Genomic DNA, 23,919 nt, shown 5'->3' with positions numbered 1-23,919 from the left:
CCAGGATTACACCTAATGGGACAAACACCCCACAGAAACTCTGCACATGGAGATCTGTAGAAACATCCTCCGTGTGCAGAGAAAAACTCCTAACAACGGGTGCAGGGCCGAATTAGGCCAGTACCCACTATTGATAAACATACAGAAAAGAATATTAAAGTATTGGCTACACCTAAAAAACAGTGACCAAAATTCCTACCACCACAAAGCCCTGCTGAGCCAAGAGCTGAGCCCAAAACAGAGCCCCCTGAGCCAGCTGGTCCTGAGGCTCACCGACCTGAGCCACACCGACACTAACCAGCCTCAGGACAGCACTGCTAGAGCACCACAACCCAGACTCAACCACATCACAGCACAGATCAAACAGCAATATCTCACACACTGGGACACACACACACAAACACAACATAAACTGGAATGTTACAGAACCTTAAACAGACAATACACACTAGCTGAATATTTGACCAAAATAAAAAATAACAAACAGAAACAGACCCTGACGAAGTACAGGCTCAGTGACCACAACCTGGCCATAGAAACTGGGCGACACAGGCAGACCTGGCTGCCCAGAGAGGACAGGCTGTGCTCCCACTGCCAGCAGGGAGAAATAGAGACAGAGGTGCACTTCCTACTGCACTGTAACAGATACTCTGGGATTAGAGAAACATTCTTCCCGAAATTCAGAAATCTAATCCCAGAGTTCCCACACCTGCCAGAATCACAACGGGTCCCAATCCTACTGGGAGAGGGAGGAGGGAACTCAGTTGAACTGGCAGCCCAGTATGTGATCTCCTGTCACAGCCTGAGGAACAGTGAGTCTGTCTCCCAATAATGCTCCAGCCGCCTACAGAATATGTCAATATTTTATAATATGTCTTTGTTGTAAATGTCTGTAATATGTCTGTAGATTTTATTTTACTTCTATTTTTGTTTTGTTTCATGTAAATATCATTACTTTCATTTGCTTTGGCAACACTGATTGTACCCATCGGTCATGCTAATAAAGCACCTTGAATTGAATTGAATTGATATAAGCTCCCATTTATTTTGTGGCATCCGGGGTGCAGAGAGAGATTTAACTGCAGGTTACTTTTTATTTAGATAGAAGGCGGCTCATCTTTTGTGTGGCCTCTGTAGGCAAATCAAGAGGTTAATGCTTGGTAGTTGTCTGGGGTTTTCTGGGTGACCAGAATGGTAGAACTCTGAAACGCCATGTTTGTAAATACTGTACATAAAGTAACTTGTGAGTCATATGTTGTGTGTAGTGTAGTTTGTGTTTTGTCATTGTAATAAATATTTGTTTTAACCAAGTGTGCCTGGATTATTACTCCTCTCAACAAAGCTGTGCCAGAGAATAAAGAATTCATGTGCCTCCAATTATACCAACCACTTGGGTATATTGATAAAATGACTTACAAGTTGGGAGTTATAAATAATTATTGACTAAACCGCTCGGTCAAATCCTGATTTTCACCAGTTTCGTAACACACTATATGTTACGGTATTTGTAGTAATTGCATTTCCCTGAATCTGTACAGTGTTTTTTATGTAGAAAGGTGCCAAGATGTACAAAAGGAATCACTCTACGTACAACACATACATGGATGTAGCCCCCAATACAACACATACAGTACATGTATGTAGCCCCCAATACAACACATACATGGATGTAGCCCCCAATAGGATGACATGTGACAGGAATTCTGCAACAGCTGCTGACTTCACAGCGGATCCGGCAGAGAAGTGAGAAATCACTTCTTATTTAGGTCGGCCAGATTGAGCAAGCCTCATATAGAATTTATACAGGAGACTGGGGTTAGCCCTGTACTCTTTACAATGTACAGTGCTATGTTTTTATTACTTCATTTAGAGAGGATTCAGTTTAACATTTCCCTATGCTTAACATTTCCTCAGGTCAGTGCCACTGGTCACCACACTGGGACATTGGTCTGGATTTTCATTGCCCAGAGCAAAGCGTTCCAATTTCCGGTCTGCCGACACCACTCCCAGATTCTTCCCAATTTTACTCGGAGGTCTCCCAACTCAGTACTTTTGTTCCGAGATCTGACTGGACATTTAGACAGGCAGATATTCAATCCATTTCATGGTGTGGAAAAATCCTCCATTCTATATTGTAGTGTCAGCAAGCAAGACCCCGTGTTCAATCGTAATACTCATACGTTCCCAAGTATGAATTTATCTTTAAAATATTAAGACCAATTAAAAAAAACTCCACAGAAAACATCCGTCTTGGTTAAGGATAAGGATAGTTCTTCAAGTGCATAGTGCTACCGTAAGGTGCTGTAAGGGATAAGGAAAGAGAACGGGGTGCATCAGAATCAAAATAAATGGTAAAATCCTGACTCAGAAATTAGCCTTCCTGTTTCATCTGCTAATCTTGGCTTGTTTCTGTGTATTGCTCCATTTTAGGGCACTCAGAGCTCCTTATTTGCTTGCAACAGCTAGCAGACTGCACCTGGCCTGACATCAGAGGTTCTCCGTGTCTGATCTGTCCACTTACCTCCTATTAGGTTTATTGCATTAAGCTATTATCTGTCTAACCGAGGTGACTGCTGCCTGCACAGATATTATTCCTCTGATAGTTTCTTCATACAGCACATTGGAATTCAATGACATTTTAAGCAATCTCTGCAGTAAGGCAAGCTTTGTTTTACATCACCTTTTTGTGTTCATATTTTCATGTGATGTATGACAATTTGAAACTGTCTCACCCTTGAGCCTCCAACTGGAAACCCGACACTTACAATATCTTCAGGAAGAGGCCCTTGCCTTCAACCCAGATAAAATCGGTCATCAAACAGCTTTTAACTTCAACAACAGTAGGTGTGGTTAATAACAACAATAATAATAATAATAATAATAATAATTGCTTACACTTATATAGCGCTTTTCTGGACACTCCACTCAAAGCGCATTACAGGTAATGGGGACTTCCCTCCACCACCACCAATGTTTATCCCCACCTGTATGATGCGATGGCAGCCATAGTGCACCAGAACACTCACCACACATCAGCGATCAGTGGGGAGGAGAGCAGAGTAATGAAGCCAATTCATAGAAGGGGAGGCCATGATTGATAAAGGCTGATGGGAAATTTGGCCTACTCCTACTCTTTTCGAGAAACGCCCTGGGATTTTTAATGATCACAGAGAGGCAGGACCTCGGTTTTACGTCTCATCCGAAGGACAGCGCCTGTTTACAGTATAGTGTCCCCGTCACTATACTGGGGCATTAGGATCCACATGGACCGCAGGGTGAGCGCCCCCTGCTGGCCCCACTAACACCTCTTCCAGCAGCAACCTTAGTTTTTCCCAGGAGGTCTCCCATCCAGGTACTCACCAGGCTCAAACTTGCTTAGCTTCACTGGGTTGTCAGTTGTGAGTTGCAGGGTGATATGGCTGCTGGTAAAAGAATGTATTTGGCCCACAACTCCACCTGGTGAATGAATACATTTTGGTTTCTTCCTTGTTAGACCTTTGAAATATCTACTGGAGAAATTCTGCATTTTCACCACAGAACGTCCAATGTAAGTGGACCGAAAAAAGGACTCCAGAACAAAAAGCAAACTGTCGCGTTTTGAAAAAGTTTTATTACAAATGGTGTTAAACACTGCACTTTTCTAAAAACATGTGTTTTAACTTCAGTGAATACAATTACTGATTGATTTTAAGAAATAAGGCACTTCACAAACGCTTCGCTAAAAGTATACAAACTCAAAATGAACAGATACTGCTGCTGTGCTCTTTACTTTAAAAAGGTAAACATCATTCATCTGAAAATGAGTTACTGTATGTGAAATTGAGACATAAAGCTTTCATTTTTCCTCCCTTTTTTGGTTTGCTTTTTTTTTATAAAAGGAAAAGCAAAGTGGGGCCCAATGGCAACAGTGTGGACAACTGTGGCTGAACATGCAGCAACACTGATAACTATTGGTTTGAAATCAGGTTCGCGTCTGATAACAGGGGGGTACATTTCGTTTGAGTCAACAAGGGAAGCTGTCAAACTCCAGTCCGTGCAAAATCAATGCCGCTAACAGAATTCAATCACCTCAACTGCAACTTAGAAATACAGGTCTTTGGTTGCACTGCACTGCATCGATCAAATCAGATGTGAGCCCATTTCCCCAAGACCGACAGACCATCCCATGTCTGTTGAGAGCCCTCGGCAACACCCGCGTAAAGGGAGATCAGATTATGTTGAAGATATGTCATCATGTTTTAAAATCCGCTTTTCAAAAAAGCACTAGTTATCACGATGCATAAAGTATTATTTAGAAACTTGCAAACCAGAAAACAGTGGTTCACATCCATAAAAAAGCAATAAGATCCATGTTGATAATTTCATCATCAAACTGACCGTGCAATATAAACAGTTTCGTACAGATGACATAAACAGAGGTATAAAAGGCAAACCTTTTGTGTTAAATTTGAATCAGTAATACACCATTTGTCTCTTTCTTAAAGCAGCAACTGCGATGGAGGTTTTACTGTTGTTCAAAACCATGGCAAATGATTATTTTTTCTACTTTGGTTTAAAACCCATTCCAGTCCATCAGCTGTACAATGTCTACTAATCACCGGGGGCAGTACAGAAGCAATGTCTCGTAAGAGTTCAATTTTGAGAGAATGGATTTTCAGGTATTAACTGCAACTATTAGAATCAAAATTCTCTCAAAAAGCAACATATCTCCGTTTTAAATATGAAGTTAAACTCGGCAACACAAAATTATGTCAGCAGCTTCCTTAAAATAAATGAAGAATCAAAACTCTTTTCTTAAACATTAATTTTTAAAAAACAAAAAAGGTAACAGCTGCAACAGTTCTGATAAGGCAGTAACTAGCTACCACAAAGCTGGGCATTTAGGACAAAATAAAGTGTGTTTTCAAAATAAACAAATGCTGGAACGCGTTTTTGTCTCCTAGCAATACTTTACAGTATACTGTACATGAACAGAAGAAAGCATACGTATTTCAACCAGTTGTTACTTACTGTAAGCCAAGGTGTTAGCTTCAACAACATGGCTGGTTGCTTATTCCATACATCCAGAACTCTTTTTCCGATTAAAGCCATTTTTGTGTTTTTTTCCCCCCCAAAGAACACTGTACTGGCAACTACGGTACCTGCCGTCCAGCCTAGTATAGTTAAGGATTCAATTAGCTTCTCTCCACTAGTCTGCTCTGACTCTGACCACTGTCTCTGCCTCTTGTCCTAGGTAAGAGGAGTCATTAGGATCTACATTTTTTAATTCATTTTGAAAACAAAACAAACACAAAAAGCAAACATACAAACAAGACAGGAGGGATGAATAAACAGGATCTGAAGGAGATAAAACATCCCGTCACAATTTCAGTTTTCGCACCAGCAAAATGTTATTGAGCCATATGTATTCCCAAAAGATCAATTCTAAGCCAATGCGACTGCATGCAATTTAAAGGGATCTCAGTCTCCAACCATACTCAGAAAATAGATTTGCTGGCTGCAGTTAAACGTTTGAACAAAAGACGTTGTGCCTGAAGACTGAGGCTCTATAGTATACTCATCAGGGCTTGGAATTGTCCCAGGTCTCTACTAGGGAGCTCAGCTGTGTCTGCCTCGACCTTCATTACCAATTTGCATTTTTTAAACACCAAACACAGGCTTCATAGCAAAACATCACATACAAAATCCAAAATCAACTGTTGGATCATTCAACAGTTAGGTCCCCCAAGCTAAAAGCAGATGGCTGTTTTCAAAGCTCATTGTTTTTAAACATATCAAAATATAAAAGTAGTTCTTGAAACTTGCTCTTCATTTGTCCGAGGTTAGCTTCATTTAGCCAGCTGAAAGTTACTTAAAACACAAGCCAGGTGTATAAATACTAATGCTGCTTTCATGTCAACTAATACTGTTAATGTACTTTATAATCTAATTTAATGTCTTATTAGAAAATCAGTATAAAATTCTTCCTTATCACACACATTGAAATAAACAATGTAACCTTTAATCATCTTAGACATAAAAGCTATTCTTTCTGTAAAACATGGTTCTATAATTCCCCTCTTATTACAACAAATTGCTGAGGGATGCTAGGAAAGCCTAAGATGTAGTTAAGTAAAGCGTGTTTACATGTTCCATTTGTAAATAAAAGAAAAATGTTCATGGCTCCTGTATATTTCAAGCTTTCCCTTGTTGGCCAGTTTACAGTTAGTGTGAAAGCACTACACTGCAAAGTTAACCACTACACTTGGTAGATATGTCCTTTTCCACTCCTCAGTGATAAAACGATTAAATGTTAGCCTTCAGATTTTTTTTTGTGAGAGCATCACAAAAGTATTCGAGAAGGTTACATTTAAGGATGCCTTGGGGTGTATCACCATAACATCTAAACAAAATATTGACTATAAGATGACAAAGCAATGGGTAAGAATCCCGACATTCTCCCTTGATTTCCATGTGACTGTGTACCAATCCATTTTCTCTGCTTTTTATACACTTTAACTACCTGCTTTTCCAAACTCTTCCTTCTCTGGCTCATATTTTTCCATTTAAACTTCACTGAAAAGCCTGCGTCTGTCTATGAGGAGCTGGGATAAAGATCCCATAGATAAAGTTACACCGAGAGGTTTTGAAGTTCATATGCTACTTTTCACTTCAGGGCAAAATTCCCCAACAGCTTTATCGCAGCTTCGGTCTTGACTTTTGGAATACCATCCCTGCCCCTATCCCCAGGGCTCCAGAAAAACCAGAGCTTCCAAATCAACCAGCGAGACTCTTTTTAGTACTTGTATCAGTATTTTTCTCAATGTAAGAGGCCCTACTGTGCACACAATTGTTCAATTGTGGGGGAAGCAGGTGGGGGTCATCCTGAGCCCACCCCCTTCTGAGTTAGAGTCATAAAACATCCCAGCCTCCTGTGTACAACTGGTAGGCAAAAAGCCGCACTGTTGTTCTTTCGTTCAATCACAATTCTACACTATAAATGCATATCAAACATACAACCCTTTCCAAATTCAGTAACAGGAACCAAAGGCCAGCAAGGTAACCAGCTGTCATGCTCAGGGCGCAGGCAGCTTGTGCTAACAGCTAGTACACGGAGCTTCTCACCAGGTCACCACTCCAGATCGCTTCTAAAATTAAACCTCGGGTAGTGATGAGGTAAAAACAGCGGCTCAGGATTAAGGCGTTGAAAGCCTGTGCAGTTATTCTCGGGGAGGCCTAGACGGCACACACCTGATGTCATTCAACCGAGCGAAATCAGAGCAGAATATTAATTTAAACCAGAAGGGAAAACAAAACAAAAAAAGGTGTTAGAAGTTGCTCCGCTTCTGGGGGCTTCACTTCACGTTGCCTACGAGCACGCTGCTGTTCGGACCGGCGCTCACGATGTCGTCGTACTGGGGGGGCGGGTCTGCGTCCGCGTCTCCGGCTTCAATCCGCACCTCCACGCGCCCCGTGGCTTCCTCGTACGAGGGAGGGGGGTCCCCGCCGGACAGCCGGCCCGGCGTCAGGTCCGAGCCGGCGCGGGCGGAGAGCTCCGACGGCGGGGAGGCGTCCGGGTAGTAGCACCGGGGGCCCAGCCGGTCCATGGGCTCCAGGGACAGGGCGCGCTCCGGCCGGCCCGGCCCCTCCCGCCGCGGGCCGAAGGCGGAGCCCCTCTGGAAGAGCTTGCGGGAGTGGCACCTCCAGACGGCCACCAGCACGATGACGATCAGGGCCAGGGCGGTCAAGAGCGGGACCACCAGGTAGACGGAGTGGAAGCGGCTGCTCCCCAGGTCCAGGCTGCTGCCGGGGCTGCTCTCCCGGACGTACTCATCCCAGAACACCCTCTACGGCGGAGACAGAAGAGACAGGGCGCTCAGTCGCTTGCGGCATCGGCAGCTGGATCGGTGTTCCCGGGGCACAGGGAAAAAAGCCCTGCTGCACAACAGGGTGTGCCAGAACAAACCTTGTTTTAAAGCGTTTTAAATAATAATAATAAATAATTATTTACACTTATATAGCGCTTTTCTAGGCACTCCACTCAAAGCACTTTACAGGTAATGGAGACTCCCCTCCACCAGTGGATGATGTGATGCAGCCATAGTGGACCAGGACGCTCCCCACACACCAGCTCTCAGTGGGGAGGAGAACAGAGTGGTGAAGGCAGTTCAGAGATGGGGATTATTAGGAGGCCATGATTAGTAAAGGCCAGGGGGAAATTTGGCCAGGATGCTGGTGTAACACCCCTACTCTTTTCGAGAAACACCCTGGGGTTTTTAATGACCACATTAATTCCTGAGATTCCTGACCTTGGTTTTACGTCTCATCCGAAGGACGGCACCGTTTAACAGTATAGTATCCCTGTCATGATATTGGGGCATTGGGGCCCACACAGACAGCAGGGTGAGCGTCCCCTGCTGGCCCCTTTAATACCTCTTCCAGCAGCAACCTTTGCTTTTCCCAGGAGTCTCCCATCTAGGTACTGACCGGGCTCACACCTGCTGAGCTTCAGTGGGCTGCACTGCATAAGTGGTGGAGGAATCGCTATCTCTCTCGGAGAAAGATCTGAATCCGCTATTTTTTCACATGCCTTGTAACAAGATACTGAGTTCCATAACAGAGTAGGAGAACATTGCATACCCTGGGCTGAGACACAATTACCACAGTACTTTTTAATATCAACGTGTGTGTGTTTAATTGCAAGCATATGCAGGATATATTTTTAAAAGGTTTGTTTTGAAATCAAATTTATTTTTTTTTGTTCACATTAATAGAAAAAAAAATATTTGCTCAAACATCACGTTTTGATTTATCTAGACATTCACAGCGATTCCTCAAAGCTCTGACTGGCACATGTACAGTAAGCAACACTCATGTGTGGGGATCACCTGCCAAAGATACAGGGGCTCTTCACTTGTACTGAAAAACGGATGTGAAACCTTACAGGCTAGCCTGCACACAGAGCTTAAATTAGCAGAGATAAAAGTAACTGGGCCTGGAGAAGCACACAGCCAACAATACTATCTGTGTGGACTTGGCACATCAACAAATAAGCTTGGATTCCAAACTCCACTTCGTGCCAGGAGCTAAATGCGATAGTGATTGTGTGTGCTGCTGCCAGGAATACTCCACTGGGTCTCGTACGTTTAACCTGAGCTTCACAAAAGTATCACTGGGTCCTCAAAATGAAACTGTATGGGGAAAAAAAAAAAATTGACCATCCTCGGAAAGGTGACTTTGTGGCTTCCAGCGGCACTTTCTGTTGCAAATCTGTTATCTTAAGTGGAAGGTTTGAAAACAAAACAATCCCAGTTTCACACCACAGAATACAACTGATTTTTCTGGTTTCAGATGGGGATGAGACAACATCTAAATGCACGTGCTGTGTGTGAGGGAACCATCACCACTGTCAAGGTGAGCAGGAGCCCTAAATGACCTCAGAAAAGAAGTCATTTTCCAGGTAGAGTCTGAGTCTGAGGCCCCCCCCCTCGAAACACAATCACTCAACATGACTCACTGTCTTCTCATCGTTTTCAAAGGCCTCCCTTGCCTCCTCGTACGAGCAGATCTCTTCCCTGCACTCTCTCTGGATGTTCCCTTGCTTGAACTCCTCCATCAAGCTGTTTGCTCGGGGGAACCTCTTCAGCAAGGAGTTGGCTTGGTTTGGCGACAGGAACACTGAAAAGGTTCAGAGACACACAGCTGTACACAAACGGCAGGAGATTCTAGGCTTGTGGCTACTGGACAAAACAATCAACAGCACAATCAAAATGTTGAAAAGCTGGAGCCATTCCATGCACTGCTGTTTGTCTGGCAAACATGTGGTTTGGACGTTTTGGATTTCCTGCCAAATGTGTGTCCAGCAATGAACTGAACGAGCTCCGATTAACATCTGCAGTGACTGAAACCCCAATGTGATAAAAGGTTAAAAAATGCATGTATTGCAAATAGCAATTTAATATTTTCAGAACTACGGTGTTACTATGAAATAGGAAAAGTGTGCATTACTAGCTGAGTGAGCTCAAAGAAAACTTTTCAGATTTGTAAAACCTCTTAATCTGTGGTGCCTCTCTCATGATCTCCTGTTTTGTTACCCAAGTGGGAGAACGGCAATGACCTGCTGAAGCTCACCTCACCTTAGAATAAACAGTACAAAATCCGGTCCCATACAACACCAGTCTGAAATCTAGGTGCTTGACCAGTGAACAATTTATAAGCACTGACAATTCCCCAGTTCCATTCATTTCCCTCTTAACTTGAGGGATATCTCCGGGGACATTGCACCGATATGTGAAGTCACTACGTAGAGTGAGAGTGAGCAACACTGACATTCCTTAGATCAGGTAAAAATAATCATCTGCTACTGTCGTAAATACCTCATAACCCCCCTGAGACATTGTTCATATTACTGCTCGTGAAATGGAGGACAAGTGTTATTGTATTGGCAAACTCTGCTGCCTTAGAGGCGAAAAATAAAACCTAAAATGATAACAAAGGGGAGGAAATTGCATCATAATTCTTGAAAGGACACAATAATGCTCTTACAATTTAAAAACAATAAACCTGGCTTGTGTACTGTGTACCAAAAAGCAGGTTGTAGTATCAGCTACAGCTATTCCTTCATTTTTAAGTATCACTGGTGGTGAACTAACAAGCACTGAAACTAGGGCAGGCATCTTACCGATGCTACATGTCAGTCCTTACATAAACATTACATGCTCATCTGCGGCTCAAAAACTGTCTAATCTGCCACTTAAACCTGCCTGCTGGAAGCCACACCATCACTTTCTACATTTGTGGTTTCTAAGTGTAGCTTGGGGTAGAAATAAAAGTCCCCAAGGAGTATTTAAGGTTTTGAAATTAATTTGGTGGTTGAATCAATGTCCTGCCTTTGTCATGCACAAAACAGAAATGCTCAGAAAATCGATTCCTCACAACCCTTCATAGTAAATACTATAAATATACTATGACTATTAAACTATGAACTACACTGACCCCATAGGCAGTGGATTCCTCAATAACTTTTAAAAAAAGAAAAAAGTCAAGAAACAAATTTTTTTTTCCACTCCAGAAATGCCTAAAGACCAAAGAACAAATTATTTCAAACAATGCAACTACTTTTCTATCATCTGGCATGTCTTTTAAAAATTCCCCCAACCATACATTTGCATACATAAAAAATATCAGAGAAACACCCTGAGCCTGAGTTTGATGGAGAGTAGAGGCAACAAAGCAGTCTACTGTTATTATATCCTAATCGTATGCAGGAATACCAAGATACACAAACCACAGATACTGTATGCTGCACTGTATACTCTTAGAAGTGCTTGAGATCCAGAGCATGCTATAATTATACAATATGCAGCTGAAAACATTCTGCGAAAGTAAAGCTTAAATTCTCACTGAAGGGCTTTAAGGCATTGTGATGATGATTTTCCGCATATTTCACACAGCTCCGAGTTACAGTGTTTTAGAAAAACACTAGCATAAAGGCAAAAGTGGAACAAATCTGGTATCCTCATCATCTAAAAAAAGCAAAAACAAATTTTAGGCTAAAAGGTTATCAGTACTCAACAGTCGCTCTAAATGGGGAACACTGCATAAATTATTCACAGATGAGCCTTACTTACCACTTCCCATGATGAAGCTCTGTCGCAGCTCTGTTCTGCAGAATCACAAATTCACAACCTAAAAAAGCAATAGTGAAAAACAAAATCAGCAAAAATGTACAGTAATCTTCTCGTGCAGTCAGATTTGTAAAGCAGTTGGGTATGTGTAGGATGGATGGTGCTTTTTAACGAAGCAATAGCATTACTGACTATGCTACAGTACTTATACTAAAATATACCCAAGCAGGTTTGAATTAAAGGAATTCGTTCAGCCTCCAAGAAATGTTGGTAAAACATAGATATGAAGACAATGGGAAATTGCTATACCCAAAGTAGTGTTCTTCTGTGAATCTGACCCAATTAAATGCCACTTCAGGTGCATTTAAAGTAGTCCAGATTCTTGAACTCTGCACATCCCTCATCCCTGCACAGAGAGGAAACTGGGGTCTCTACCTCAATTAAAACCAATAAGTGACAGAATTAAAGTACCATTTTGCTTCTCCTCATTACTGGCTTTAAACACCATTTGTCTAAATAATCAGAAAAGGTTCAAGAAAACTCATTTGGCCTCTGCCTTCTACCAGACAGCACTAATTCAAATGCAGTTTGAGTAATTAAAAAAAAATGCTATTAAGCTGAGAGTGTATTAATGGCGTTTACAAGAGAGGCTTGGGAGGAAGGTTAGATCTAACCTCACATTCTGGTCTCCCCTTCATCTGTCTCGCATTTGACATGTGCGGCAGTCAGAGACAGACAACTCTCTCACGCTTGCAGCTGTGAAAGCTTACCTTAGCCGCTCTTTTCTGCTGCTGCCGGTCGTTTGGCTCAAATTTCATCCTCCTTAGCGCTCGCCACCTTTCCTTGCACAGCTGTATTCAGCGATTCGGCCATTGTTTGCCCTCTCTAAACTGGGGTGGGATTCTGAGCTGCCTCGCCAACTCGAGCAAGCAGCCCTTCAACCTCAGCCTCCCTGAAGAAAACACCACAGCAGGTGCAAGGAGCCGGGTGTTCTCTCTTTCTTTAGGCTCTCCTGACATCGCCTCTCAGCTGAGCTCCGGAACAACCACGGCCACTTCTCCCCTTTCAGTTCCCTCTTTAGAATTTGCTGCTGACCTCTAGCGCCCTTGTCTGAAATCTCTGCCCACTCACCCAGCCCCCACCTTCTGTCCTTCTCTGGTCTAGAGTCCAACCCACCACACCTATGGCCCCAGCCTAGATGCTCTGTCTCGTCTCTCCCCTTTTCCCGAATACTTCATTTTGCTGTCTCCGCCGGAGCCCCCACAGTCATCAATTCTGCCCCGAGGGTGTCAGTGCACATGGCGTTAGCCTGCACTGGGTCCAGGAATCCTTGTTTTAACAGCTCCACTACCCAGGCTGCTATGAGGGAGTTACACCCCCCACACAACTTACCTCTTCCTAAAGCTGGTGTCCAACTGACATGGTCTGGCCCTCAATCCCCCCACCCCCTTATCGGGCAGCCTCTTGCCTAATATTAAACAGAATTAGTGGACAGTCTCTATTTTTTATTGGACACCTTGTACACTAGTTTAAAATTTAAACTTTCATTTTTTTCCCCAAAAGCAACAAGCATATGCAAGGAGGCCATGAAGACATACTCCGTGTGAATCTATTTCTACACCATATTAAACTGTTTTGTAGATAGAAGTTTGCATTACACATTTAAAAGGTTTTGACTATCTCTTTACCATGATAGCCTTAAGCTTATACTTAAGGACCTTTTTTCAAGAATTTCTGTAGAAATTCAGAGGATTTTTCTGTTCAATGAAAAATTTCTTTTAAGAGAAATGGAAACAAGTATTCCACAGATCATGCTTCACACTCCAGTGACTATTTCAAGTGATGCTAATATCGATATATTCATCTTTTTTGTTTGCAAGCACAAGAAACTCCTAGATGCAGACAATTAGCTGCATGTACATATTCCAAAGAGGCTGTGTGTGAAGGAAGCAAGCACCTTGGTTGACAAGCACATTTATATTGGCGATATCCTGGCTCAAAGCAAAGCTTCTGAATGCATCAATAAGCAAAAAGGACTATGGTTTATAAAAGTGACCAACATGGCAGATTCCTGCACAGAAATTAGGAAGGTAAACTAGCTCTTGTACATATTACTGCTAACATTCACATTAAAAAAAGATGCATAATGAAAAAAAAGAGAAAAGGTCAGTTTCTGCTGCGATATTCTGCAACGCAGAATTCGGTCAATAGAAGACTGAAAAATTGTTCATGATCTGCATTTACGAGACAGATCAGCTTGTGACATATTTTAAACGGAATGTTGTTTAAATAGCACAATGCGACTAGGCTTAGTTACATATGAAAGAGAAAGTTTAGCAATAAAACCTTCCATCTACAAGGAAAGTCTAGACGATTCAAGCAATTAAAGACTATCAAGCAGACAATGTTTTGATGCAATATTACTTGCGACATTGCGATTGCATAATGTGATACTTAAATTGCCTGGAAAAGGACACGAGGAGTCTGAAACTGTGGGGGAAGTTTTGAACTTCTGAAATAACCACATATTGGTTTCATTAAGCGGGGCAAATTACCGTAATCTTTGATAAAACCCCAAATAATGGACTGCCTGCATGTTGAGCTGCCCTGTGCTCATTTTCAACAGCAGGACGGAGATCCCTTGCTGTCTTAATGCTTTAAACTTTTAGTGCTGTTGGCCTGTTTTTCCCCCAATCATTTCATTACTCCTGCAAGCAACGTTATCCAGCCATCTCCCCATAACAGTGACATCACTGAAACAACTCCTGACTCCTGTGTGACATCACAATACTGAAGGTGCCACAGACAAATAAAGCTCATTAGAGTGGTCAGGTCAAGAGGTCTTATCTGGGACTTGAGCGCTGAAAGGCCGACAGTACTAATTCTTCTGTTCGAACAAATCTTGTTTAAACAAAACATCTTTATTTTCTCCCCCCCCTACAAAAAAGGTTAACTCAAGTCTGATACGTCTTAAATACATGTCTTCCTTTTGGGGGTCTTCTGTTAGAGATCTAGGAAAACAGTTTCTGCAAAACATATAGTGGTTCAGGGTTTTCCCCATTAGAAACCGCAACTCGATACAGAATACACTGTTTGCATTGTGGACAGTTTAAGACACAAGGAAGCAAATATATATTTTTTGGCAACATAAAAACAGATTAAACAACCTGGGCAAGTGACATTAATGTAAAAGTCCTACTTCTGAAAAAAAGGTCTGTAGAAAATCTTGAGGGAAAAAAAATAAAACTCGTCTCTTGCTAAGAAGATGTTTATGGCAGACCTTTCGAGATCGCAAACATCTATGATTTTTTTTTTGTTTCAAAACCCGTCGCCTTCTCAAGAGACATTTCAGAAGTCCGAATGACCAGCACAACATTTTTTGAACACGATCACTGCAACGTCCCGATGTCACTGCATTTTTTGTTCATTCGTTTCGACAAAATCGTGTGCCGCAGCATTCAGGAATATAATTTTCGAAAACGACGACCAAATTTCATTTGACAAATCCCCCAGCACTGCCCGGCCCGTGCGGAGACGATTACACCTTTAAAGGGCAGAACTTGATGAATTCTGACAGTGCCACTTCGATTATTTCACTGCGGTCAGATGACCGCTGTCAGGAAATGTTTATGACACCGGGCTCAATAGAAGCACCAATTGTTCAACAAAATCACAATGGGTAGCCTTTGCTGGCCGACTGCCCCGCTGCTTCGAGGAAACCAAACACATGATTAAAATAAACGGCACCTAATGATTACTCCTGCCCGCACCGCATCATTTTCAAGCGCTCTATAATACACAAGTATCTGTCTCTAGCTGCTAACAATGTAATAATGATGTTTGACACGATTGTCTGCTTGTCAGACATCAAGAGACCCCTCACAGAATCACTGCTGACCCTCGCCATGAAACCTGAAGCGAGTCCTTCCACTACCGAAGACACAAATACTGATTTTTTTTTCCCACACGTCCATTAGCGTTTCTTCCTAAAGAATTTTTTTGAACGATATCGAAACTTTACCTCTCTCGCTTGGATCCGAATCTTCCCAGTCCCATTCCCAGCCTCTGAAAACCCCACGCATGCTCATATCGCGGTCTTTGAGCTTTTGTGAAGTCCCCACTCCCCCACCCCACCCCATTTAAAGGGACAGGAAGCTGAGAGTTTCTGTCGACATTCATCAACTCGCTGCTAAAAACGATGTGGTGCACGAAAGCTCATTCAGTGGAGGGCTTGGAGCGATGGAGCAAGGGGTTTCATTGTATGTAAAAATACAGACATACCAAAAAACGAAATACAGAAAACAATCTCATGAAATGCACGTACTGTACTGTATTTAGCCGTGAACCCTATCTAACAGCACCCCGATAATCTCATTAGAATGATTATTATGAATCACAAACTAATGTAAACGTGGGAAATCCATGTATCAAACACCACAAGCCATGATATGAACACAGCTGAGTGTTTTCCTGCCATTGTCACTGTCGTTTTGTTTTTGAAGAGTTCGAATTCCATCGACGACGAATAACATTCCATTGTTACTATGAGGATGACGCAAACACCAGAAGACTGTCGAGCGGAAACTAAAAATAACTTTCTCACGTCCTTCAGTTTTGCAGAGGCTGCTTGTTTGTTTGTGGCAAAAAAAAGTTAAATCGACAGGGTCATTTAGATAGAAACGTTAACTCTTTGTAACGCTCACCTGAAACTGCTAAGAGGTAGGTTATTCCCACAATGAAGGATCTTATAGTTGAGGTTAAAGAATCTGGTATCTTATTAAGTAATAATATCTATAACCATGATGTCTGTAGGAACTCTGTATTTTTTCTCTATAGTTCTAACAATGACAAAGTCTACATTGCACTATTGTGTAATGTCACAGTAGCTCATGTCTATCTATAGCCAGCTTTAGCTGAAAGGAGAAAAATGTACTGAGATTCCGTGTTTATTTTTTTCCATAAAAATATTCACATCTGGACCTTACGGTGCATTTTTTATCAACCTTCCTTTGCTGTTTTCTGTGCTGACAACTTGACCTGACTTAAACATGAAACAACATGCCAGTGTCTCAGATGATACTGTACATTGAGCATCAGGAGAAACTCATAACGTAAGGTATCAATTGATCAAAACATCATTTCTGGACACTGATTAAATGATCTTTGCATTTCTTGTCTGACCACGATACACTAGAATAACCTTGATTCTAGCGTAAGGACTAAATTGCCTCATTAGAAAGGCAGCTGCTTGGCTGCAGGTGATGAGGTGACTTATTCTCTTGAAAGGCGCACCTGGTGAAACTCCACATGTCTAGATGGTACCCGTTTCATCAAGAGAACAGTGCCTTTGGTTTATCAGTTTGTTCAAGCCTGGGCCAAGTCACCTCAGGTGGACTTGCCTGCATCAAGGCACCCTGTAAGGCACCCTGATGGATGCCAGCGAATGTGGCACAGAAAATATGCTAAATGCTGAGTACAACAGAGCCATCAATGGGGATATCTCTAGAATTCTAACAACTATAGTTATATAAAAATATAACTCTACAGTACCAAGTGTGGTGTTCTGGGCAGGAGTGTGTAATCTCTCCTGACCTCCACTTCGTGTGGTGATTGATGGGCTTCTGACTGCAAGGTGCTGCACTGATCAAGGGCCGCTGCTGCTGCCCTTTCCTGTGAGCTCATCCTGACATGACAGCATTCCAGTGGGAATCCCCACATCCCCGTGCTGCCTGTGTAGCAAGAACATGGGACAGTTAAGCCATGAATGCCCTACTACAGCAGAACCCGACTGCTATAGACAATGCGCTAAATGTTGAGCACAACAGACCAACATCAGCTCATCCCAACAGATGAACAACAGAATGAACACATTGGACAGAATCCCACAAGACAGCATCTGCATCCTGATGCAAAGCATGCGTCACAGACGTACTGTATAGCTTGTGTTGCTTCTGATGGAGGCCTCTTTCAATGTGCACACCCTGTCGAGCATCTCTCTTGATGACAAATGTTAATCAGCAGGATACTTTTTGCCTGTGCCTATGTAACATTAGTTTAAGTGTCACTGCACCTACTGCAAAAATGTTTTCATTTTCCCGATATTTGCTTTTGTGAATATGGGTGAAAAGTTTCATTTTGTGCTCGGCATATTTCACCTATTGATAGCTCTCTGAATGAAAGTGTTTTTTAGTAATACTGTGTGCTAAGGTTACAGTTATGCTCCTCGGTTTTGTCTGCTGAATATATTTTGAAACAACCTCCAGGATCAACCATACTTATGCCCTTAAAAAAAAAGCTCAAGCAACCCCCTTCTCAGGTGTCATTTACTGAGGATGAAAAGATTAAACTTCTTCAATCTCTTCTCATAACATTCAGTATATGTTTTTTTGCCCCCAGAGAATTAATCCTTTGCTTTTCTGTGTTTTTTTCCTTTTTGTGATGCAGAGAGCAGGACTGAATGCAGGCATGATCTAAATTTAACCATTTAATTTTGTTGTTGTATATGTAACCATATTTAACCTGGTTTATGTGAGTGTGCTCTTCTTTACACTACTTTCTGTGTTCTTTGCTGATGCCAGTTTTCAACAGAACAACATAAGAAAGATTATGAACGAGAAAAGGTGATGTGGTCCATCTAGCTTGCTTGGTTGCTAGCAACTAATTGAGCTGCAGATCTCATCTAGTCATTTCTTGGAAGAAGCCATGATATTGGATACAACTACAGGTACATGGCTGGACAGCTTGCTCCATGCTTCCACAATCCCTTGGCAAAAGAAGTACTCCCTGTTCTCAGTTTTAAATGCAGTTTCACAACAACATAATAACGATTATACATGAGAAGAAGCTATTTGACACACGTGGCCCATTTGTTAAATGTATTTTCCACTTCTGTGCTGTGATTCATGATTCACCGCTTATTCTGAAAAAGTCCATAGGTGAACTGAAGCTGAATCTAGTAACATCTAGGACCATAATTTCTCACAGATCAAATTGTTAGATTTTGTTTCACATAACGATATCTGCTCGAAGGCTTCCTAAAATCATTTTACACAAGACTTTTAACCCTACACAGACTTTGTTTTTCACTAAGCAAGATCTCTGTAGAACCCAGACTAATATTGCCATATCTCTGCATAACTTGAACTTGAACTTTATTGCCATATGTAACCGGTACATGTACTGGTACAATGGAATTCTTACTTACAGAAAGTCTCTCGATTGTTAAAACAAGTGTAAAAACACAAAGCGCAGACAGTGCATCAAGACAATATACAAACAAACAGTAGACCATGTACAAGTAAACAAGTAAACAGTTTGAATGTAAACAATGCAGACGAGTAAACAATGACTGGAGATGTGCAATAAATAAGAAATCATAATGAGGTAGATGGTGATGGTGTAGGTGTGGTCCGAGGGGCCTGGCCAAATGTGTTCGCCAACCGCACTGCTTGTGGATAGAAGCTATTGAAGAATCTGGCGGTCAGTGTCCGTATGCTCTTGTATCTCGTGCCTGAGGGCAGTGGGGTGAAGAGCTCGTGCCCGGGGTGGTGACTGTCCTCTGTCATGGCCAGAATTGTACCACGGCAGCGGTCCGCATAGAGCTGTTTAATCTCTATGAACTCCATAAAGGTATATGGTTGACATGATTGTATAAGACGACTATAATTTCCTCCTTCAGTACAGCTCTCCTTACTTACTGTATATATGCATGTTAAATGACTAGGTTTATGGTGAGGTTCTAAAATTTGGGGATTTTTTTTAGCTGTGAGAAAGGGCTCAGGAATGCAGGCACTCCTCTCATTGGCATGCAGTAATCAGTAACGTTTTTCAGATAACGCAACTGTAAATGTACTGTCCAGTAGTTACTAATGATGCCTCCTGCTTTTCCCAAGTAAACTGTTCAACATTTATGAAAACCGCGTCGAGAAAATCTGAATACAATTTAAGTCGAAATGCATAAGGGTGTTCCTAAGCAAGTACAGTACATAAAAACATTAACAATTACCTATTTTCTAGAAATACTCATGGTTATAACATGTTGATACAGGTTATTATCTTGCCTTCAATATAGGTAGCATATTGCATACTGTAGGTCTTCTGCATGTCATGTCATAAATCTTCTGTGATTGTCGTTTTTTCTTCTTGCATTAAAGTACATGCCACAGAATCCTGCAAAAATATGAAAAAAGACGTACTAGTTACAGCAATAAAAAAGAACCAATCGATGGGCTTTAGAGAATACTGTAGCTGTGCTCTATACCTGAACTCCCCGGGTCAGCACCATTGAGTGATAAAGTGTTACATGGAAGTAGCTGATTAAAAAAAAAGTATTTTATTCCTCACTTTATTAATTATTTCCTTATCCTCCCGAATGCCTAGGGCAGACATTTCGCATTATGCAAAATTCTGTGAAGATTTCCAGTTATGAATTTATGAATTAATGAATTATTAGTTCATGATTTTTTTAAAAGGTTTACCTCAACAAATACAAGTAAAAGAAAAATTAAAGTAAAAGCCCTACTTAGACGGTGGTCTGCACCGACGATCAGAAATGAGAAGTTAGAGAAGTATTTTAAAGTTGTAATGACAACGCCCCTTAACTTTTTAGGCACAGGTTACGTTAATCTGTCTTTGCCATCAGTAAAATTTTCTACTTTTCCTGCAGCCCTACATGCTCAACCCCTCAAGCTGGTCTATTCTAAACCGCATGACTGTGTAATGTCAAGGGAAATTAAATTAATTTTAGGTATCAAAATAAATTAACTTTAACGCCCCGCGCCCCCCCGTTGTAAATTGGCAGTCTGCAGTGGGTAGGGACTGTGAAAATAAATGTGAAATAAAGTTGGTAGAAACGGTCGAGCCTTCGTCTGACGCCAAAAATGAAATTAAACACCTGTACTCACTGTAGTAATATACTGTTATAATGGTCCAATGTACCTGTATATGTTAAGTAAAAGCTTAACTTTGTGTGCGCGGTCTCCACCTCGTGGCAGAATCGGTGCTTCAAAACCTACAAAACTACAAAACTGTTTTCTCGTTAACACTTACGGTCTGTTTGGTATCAGTGCGTTCGTCATTAAAGATAAAAAAAGAAAACAAAGACAACACCAATTGTGCTTACAAATGCTATTAAAATATTAATATCAAAATATATGTACATGTTGTTATTAAGAGGGGAATTTGTTTTTTTTTTTGTCCCGGTGAAGATGACTAGGTGGCGTTGCCTAGTAACCCAGGACGCTGCAAACTTAAAAGCACTTGGAAACGTGCACAGAGAGGACACCGACGTGTACTGTTTGATATAAAAGATATAGTATAGCAGTATAGCACAGCCGCATTCTTGTTTAACCTCGAAATCGAAGAGGATGGAAATGGAGGCTGATGTGTTAGGCGTGAGAATATCTCCTCCGTTTGTGGAGTTTTTGGACGCGAAAGCCGGACATTTGTACAAAGCTTCCGTGACAGTTCAAAACATCAGCAAATCTGGCAAGAGATTACGAATCCACGGACCTCTGTCCAAGGTATAGTTTTTTTTCAACTTGTCAGATCTACCTAATGCCCCATTTATAAGTCAGGACGGTAGAAGCGTTATCACGTAGCACAACAGACATTGTCTTTGACAAGGAAGTTGCATAGGCCTATATATAATTAGCAATAGCAATAAGATAATTTGCATTGTTTAATCATAACCCATAACTACATGTACAGTGTCTTGCATTTTAAAAACGCGTCTCTGTGTTTTCAGCTTCATCGGCTTTATATTTCACTGTTAATTACATGGCATTTATTTACCTTGCGATACTTTACTTTTGTCTGATTCCTAAAGCTTATATTTTGGACATGAAGGTGGATATGGAGCAGTTTTGACTGGATTGTAAAGTGTAATAGTGTTTAACATGTAGGCTAACTTTTAGGCTCCGAGAAGAGACTAAAAGCAAAATCTGTCTCATCAGCTCTTCAGGTTGACGGTGTTGAACCCAGACAAACCTGTTGCTCCCGGACTGTCCTTGACTGCAACAGTGGAGTACTCTCCGGAGACAGATGAAAACAACAGAGACAGATTGATCCTCCTGTCCGAAGAAGATGTCATTGAGATCCCTGTTTTAGCGTATGTGTGTTTGTGAATTTTATTGCCTGTTGTATTATCAGTGAAAGAGAACCAATTTCTCCAGTCGAAACACACTGTAGAAAAGGCTCGCTTCACGGCGTTGCTTCGATTTGATAACTCGTTCTCAGGCAATTTATTTATTTTTCGCTAGATTTTGCCCGACCTGTTTTCTTGAGATGGACTTGGAAGTTGACTTTGGCACCGTGGTGGCAAACAGTGAGGTTATCAGCAAGGAGATTGAAATTATGAACCACGGATCTGCACCAGGTAATAGAAGATGCCGAATACAAATATTTTCAAAATGAGTTTTATTTACAGTACACTCCCGATACTGTGCTCCCGCTTTGATTCCGATCCACAGTTTTTCAGCAAAATATACTTTAAAATATATACATAAAGCTTTTGTAAGTTTATTACAATTTTCGCCCTTACACCCTTCCTGTAAATTGAAAAAAAAAATAACTTATCCCCTGCTTTGCCTTTCCAATAATATGTATCTATTTATATCTATCTATTCCTGTTAATATTTATTATGATAGCCCTTTAGTTCTTCCTAAATTAATTTTCAGAAACACGTCTTACAATTTGGTGGGTACTACTTTACAACAACAAAACTGCTTTAGTCTTCTCTGATAGATAATATCACAGAGACAGTTATGTATATTAATAATTATGGGTCAGCAACTCTGTCAAGTCCCACCTCATTGAGAGTGCCGAGTATCGTTTGGGATTAGCTGTTCCTTGAGAACATTTTCGTAAAGTAATCTCCATCTACTGCGGGATTCTGTAGGACCCTAAACTATTCTTTTAATTATTTAAGAATATAAAATGATGTATGTTTGTTCATTGATCATTCTGTGGTTATGCTCCATACATTATGCTTCTGTCATTTACTTTGACACAAGTGGTTGCAGTGCGAATAGTCTTGTGTACATGTACAGTAAAATCCTCTAAAACACAGGAGACTGATTCTGTGCTGCCTACAGTGAGATGCCCTCCTGTTCGCATTTGCCGGGAAGAATTAGGGAAGCAGCTTCAAATTGTGATCCAAATAACAAAAAAAACCTCCAGTCAAAAATACTTGCTAGGCCCTTGACCGATTCACTTATAGTTTTATTTAGTACAGCGTTAGAAACCACAACTGAACTTTCAATCAAACGATTGTAGCTGTGCTTAACAATTCAAAACGTGCAAAATCACACAATTCTTGAATTCTGTTATTAAGATAATGCAGTGAGGTAAGCAAACTGGGACGTGGAGTAAATGAGAGTTCGGTAGCAATAAAACACTGTAGACATATTGTGCACGTTGGATAGGGTTTGAGAAACATACTGCATTTACCACATGTAACTCATCACTGGGTAACTCATGCCAGGGTGGCCAGACCACTGTGTTTTAAACACTGCCAAAATATAGAGCCAAGGTACAGTAAGTGGTGGTTATCTGTACAGCTGCTGTATCATATTTTATTTAAACGTTCTTTATTGGTTGCAGATTGCTTAAATTGAATAAGAGTACAAATAGCTTATTTTATTCTTTATTGCATTAGAGTTTTCAATTTGTGATTGAACACACATGTCTTCCACTCCCAAATCCTGCGGTGTCTTCTATTTTGGAAGTAGAAAGAATGCTAACCACTATCATGATCACATCATTATGATAATCACATTGTCTTTTTGTAAACCCATCACATTTGTATTCACTACTGACTAATGTTAGTTAAAATCCCCATTTTGCTACCCAGCCCTGCAAAATGTGTCTCTGTTATTTTTGATGCAGGGCATGTTTTTTTTTTTAAATTACTGTAGATTGGGACACAGAAACAGATAAGTTTTCATCGCTTCTCACGAATGATAGATGTGATATGGTTCAGAACACAGGCTCTTCTGGCCTTATTGAAATTTTAAATTGCTTAAAATGATTTTTCATAGTCTTGTCAATGAAGTGTTTTGTCCAGCTTATTTTATCTGATTTGTCTTAATATCACTATAGGCACATTCAAAATCACATACAAAGGGGCATCACCTATCACCATTGTACCCACCAGCGGAACTGTTGAGCCTGAAACAATTCAGAAAATTAGAGTTGAGTTTTGTACACATCAATCAAGGACTGTCAATGAACAAGCAAGGTAGGTGCAAAATGGCAGTTTTCATGTGCTTTTTTGGTATTATTCTTAAAATAGCAATGCACTTTGGAATTATG

General features: G+C 41.1%; 2 protein-coding genes across 3 annotated transcripts in view; one reads left to right on the top strand and one right to left on the bottom strand.

Annotated features, from left to right (window-relative positions):
* Window positions 1–3,592: 3,592 nt before the first annotated feature.
* prrg1 (proline rich Gla (G-carboxyglutamic acid) 1) lies at window positions 3,593–15,700 on the bottom strand. Of its 2 annotated transcripts, none has more exons than XM_088913839.1 (4): window positions 15,628–15,700; window positions 11,610–11,667; window positions 9,497–9,657; window positions 3,593–7,826 (listed from the first exon to the last, which is right to left on the bottom strand). In XM_088913839.1, the coding sequence occupies exons 2-4, from the start codon at window positions 11,617–11,619 to the stop codon at window positions 7,335–7,337; spliced, it is 663 nt and encodes a 220-aa protein (XP_088769965.1). In that variant the 5' UTR covers window positions 11,620–11,667; window positions 15,628–15,700; the 3' UTR covers window positions 3,593–7,334. The 2 variants fall into 2 exon arrangements, with proteins under 2 accessions (XP_088769965.1, XP_088769966.1); XM_088913840.1 differs by lacking the exon at window positions 15,628–15,700 and adding an exon at window positions 12,377–12,558.
* Window positions 15,701–20,971: 5,271 nt separating this feature from the next.
* The window catches only part of LOC148835680 (cilia- and flagella-associated protein 47-like), a 219,514-nt gene continuing 216,566 nt past the window's right edge, over window positions 20,972–23,919 (top strand). The window contains exons 1-4 of the mRNA XM_088913434.1: window positions 20,972–21,127; window positions 21,560–21,714; window positions 21,866–21,981; window positions 23,707–23,845. Of these exons, the coding sequence (XP_088769560.1) occupies window positions 20,972–21,127; window positions 21,560–21,714; window positions 21,866–21,981; window positions 23,707–23,845 (566 nt within the window). The remainder of the gene's footprint in view (window positions 21,128–21,559; window positions 21,715–21,865; window positions 21,982–23,706; window positions 23,846–23,919) is intronic.

This window comes from Atractosteus spatula, chromosome 4 (assembly GCF_055471065.1).
Source record: "Atractosteus spatula isolate fAtrSpa1 chromosome 4, fAtrSpa1.hap1, whole genome shotgun sequence".
In the NCBI taxonomy this organism is placed as follows: domain Eukaryota; kingdom Metazoa; phylum Chordata; class Actinopteri; order Semionotiformes; family Lepisosteidae; genus Atractosteus; species Atractosteus spatula.
Note: the sequence above shows the minus strand (reverse complement) of the source record. Positions and strands in the feature narration are given on the sequence as shown.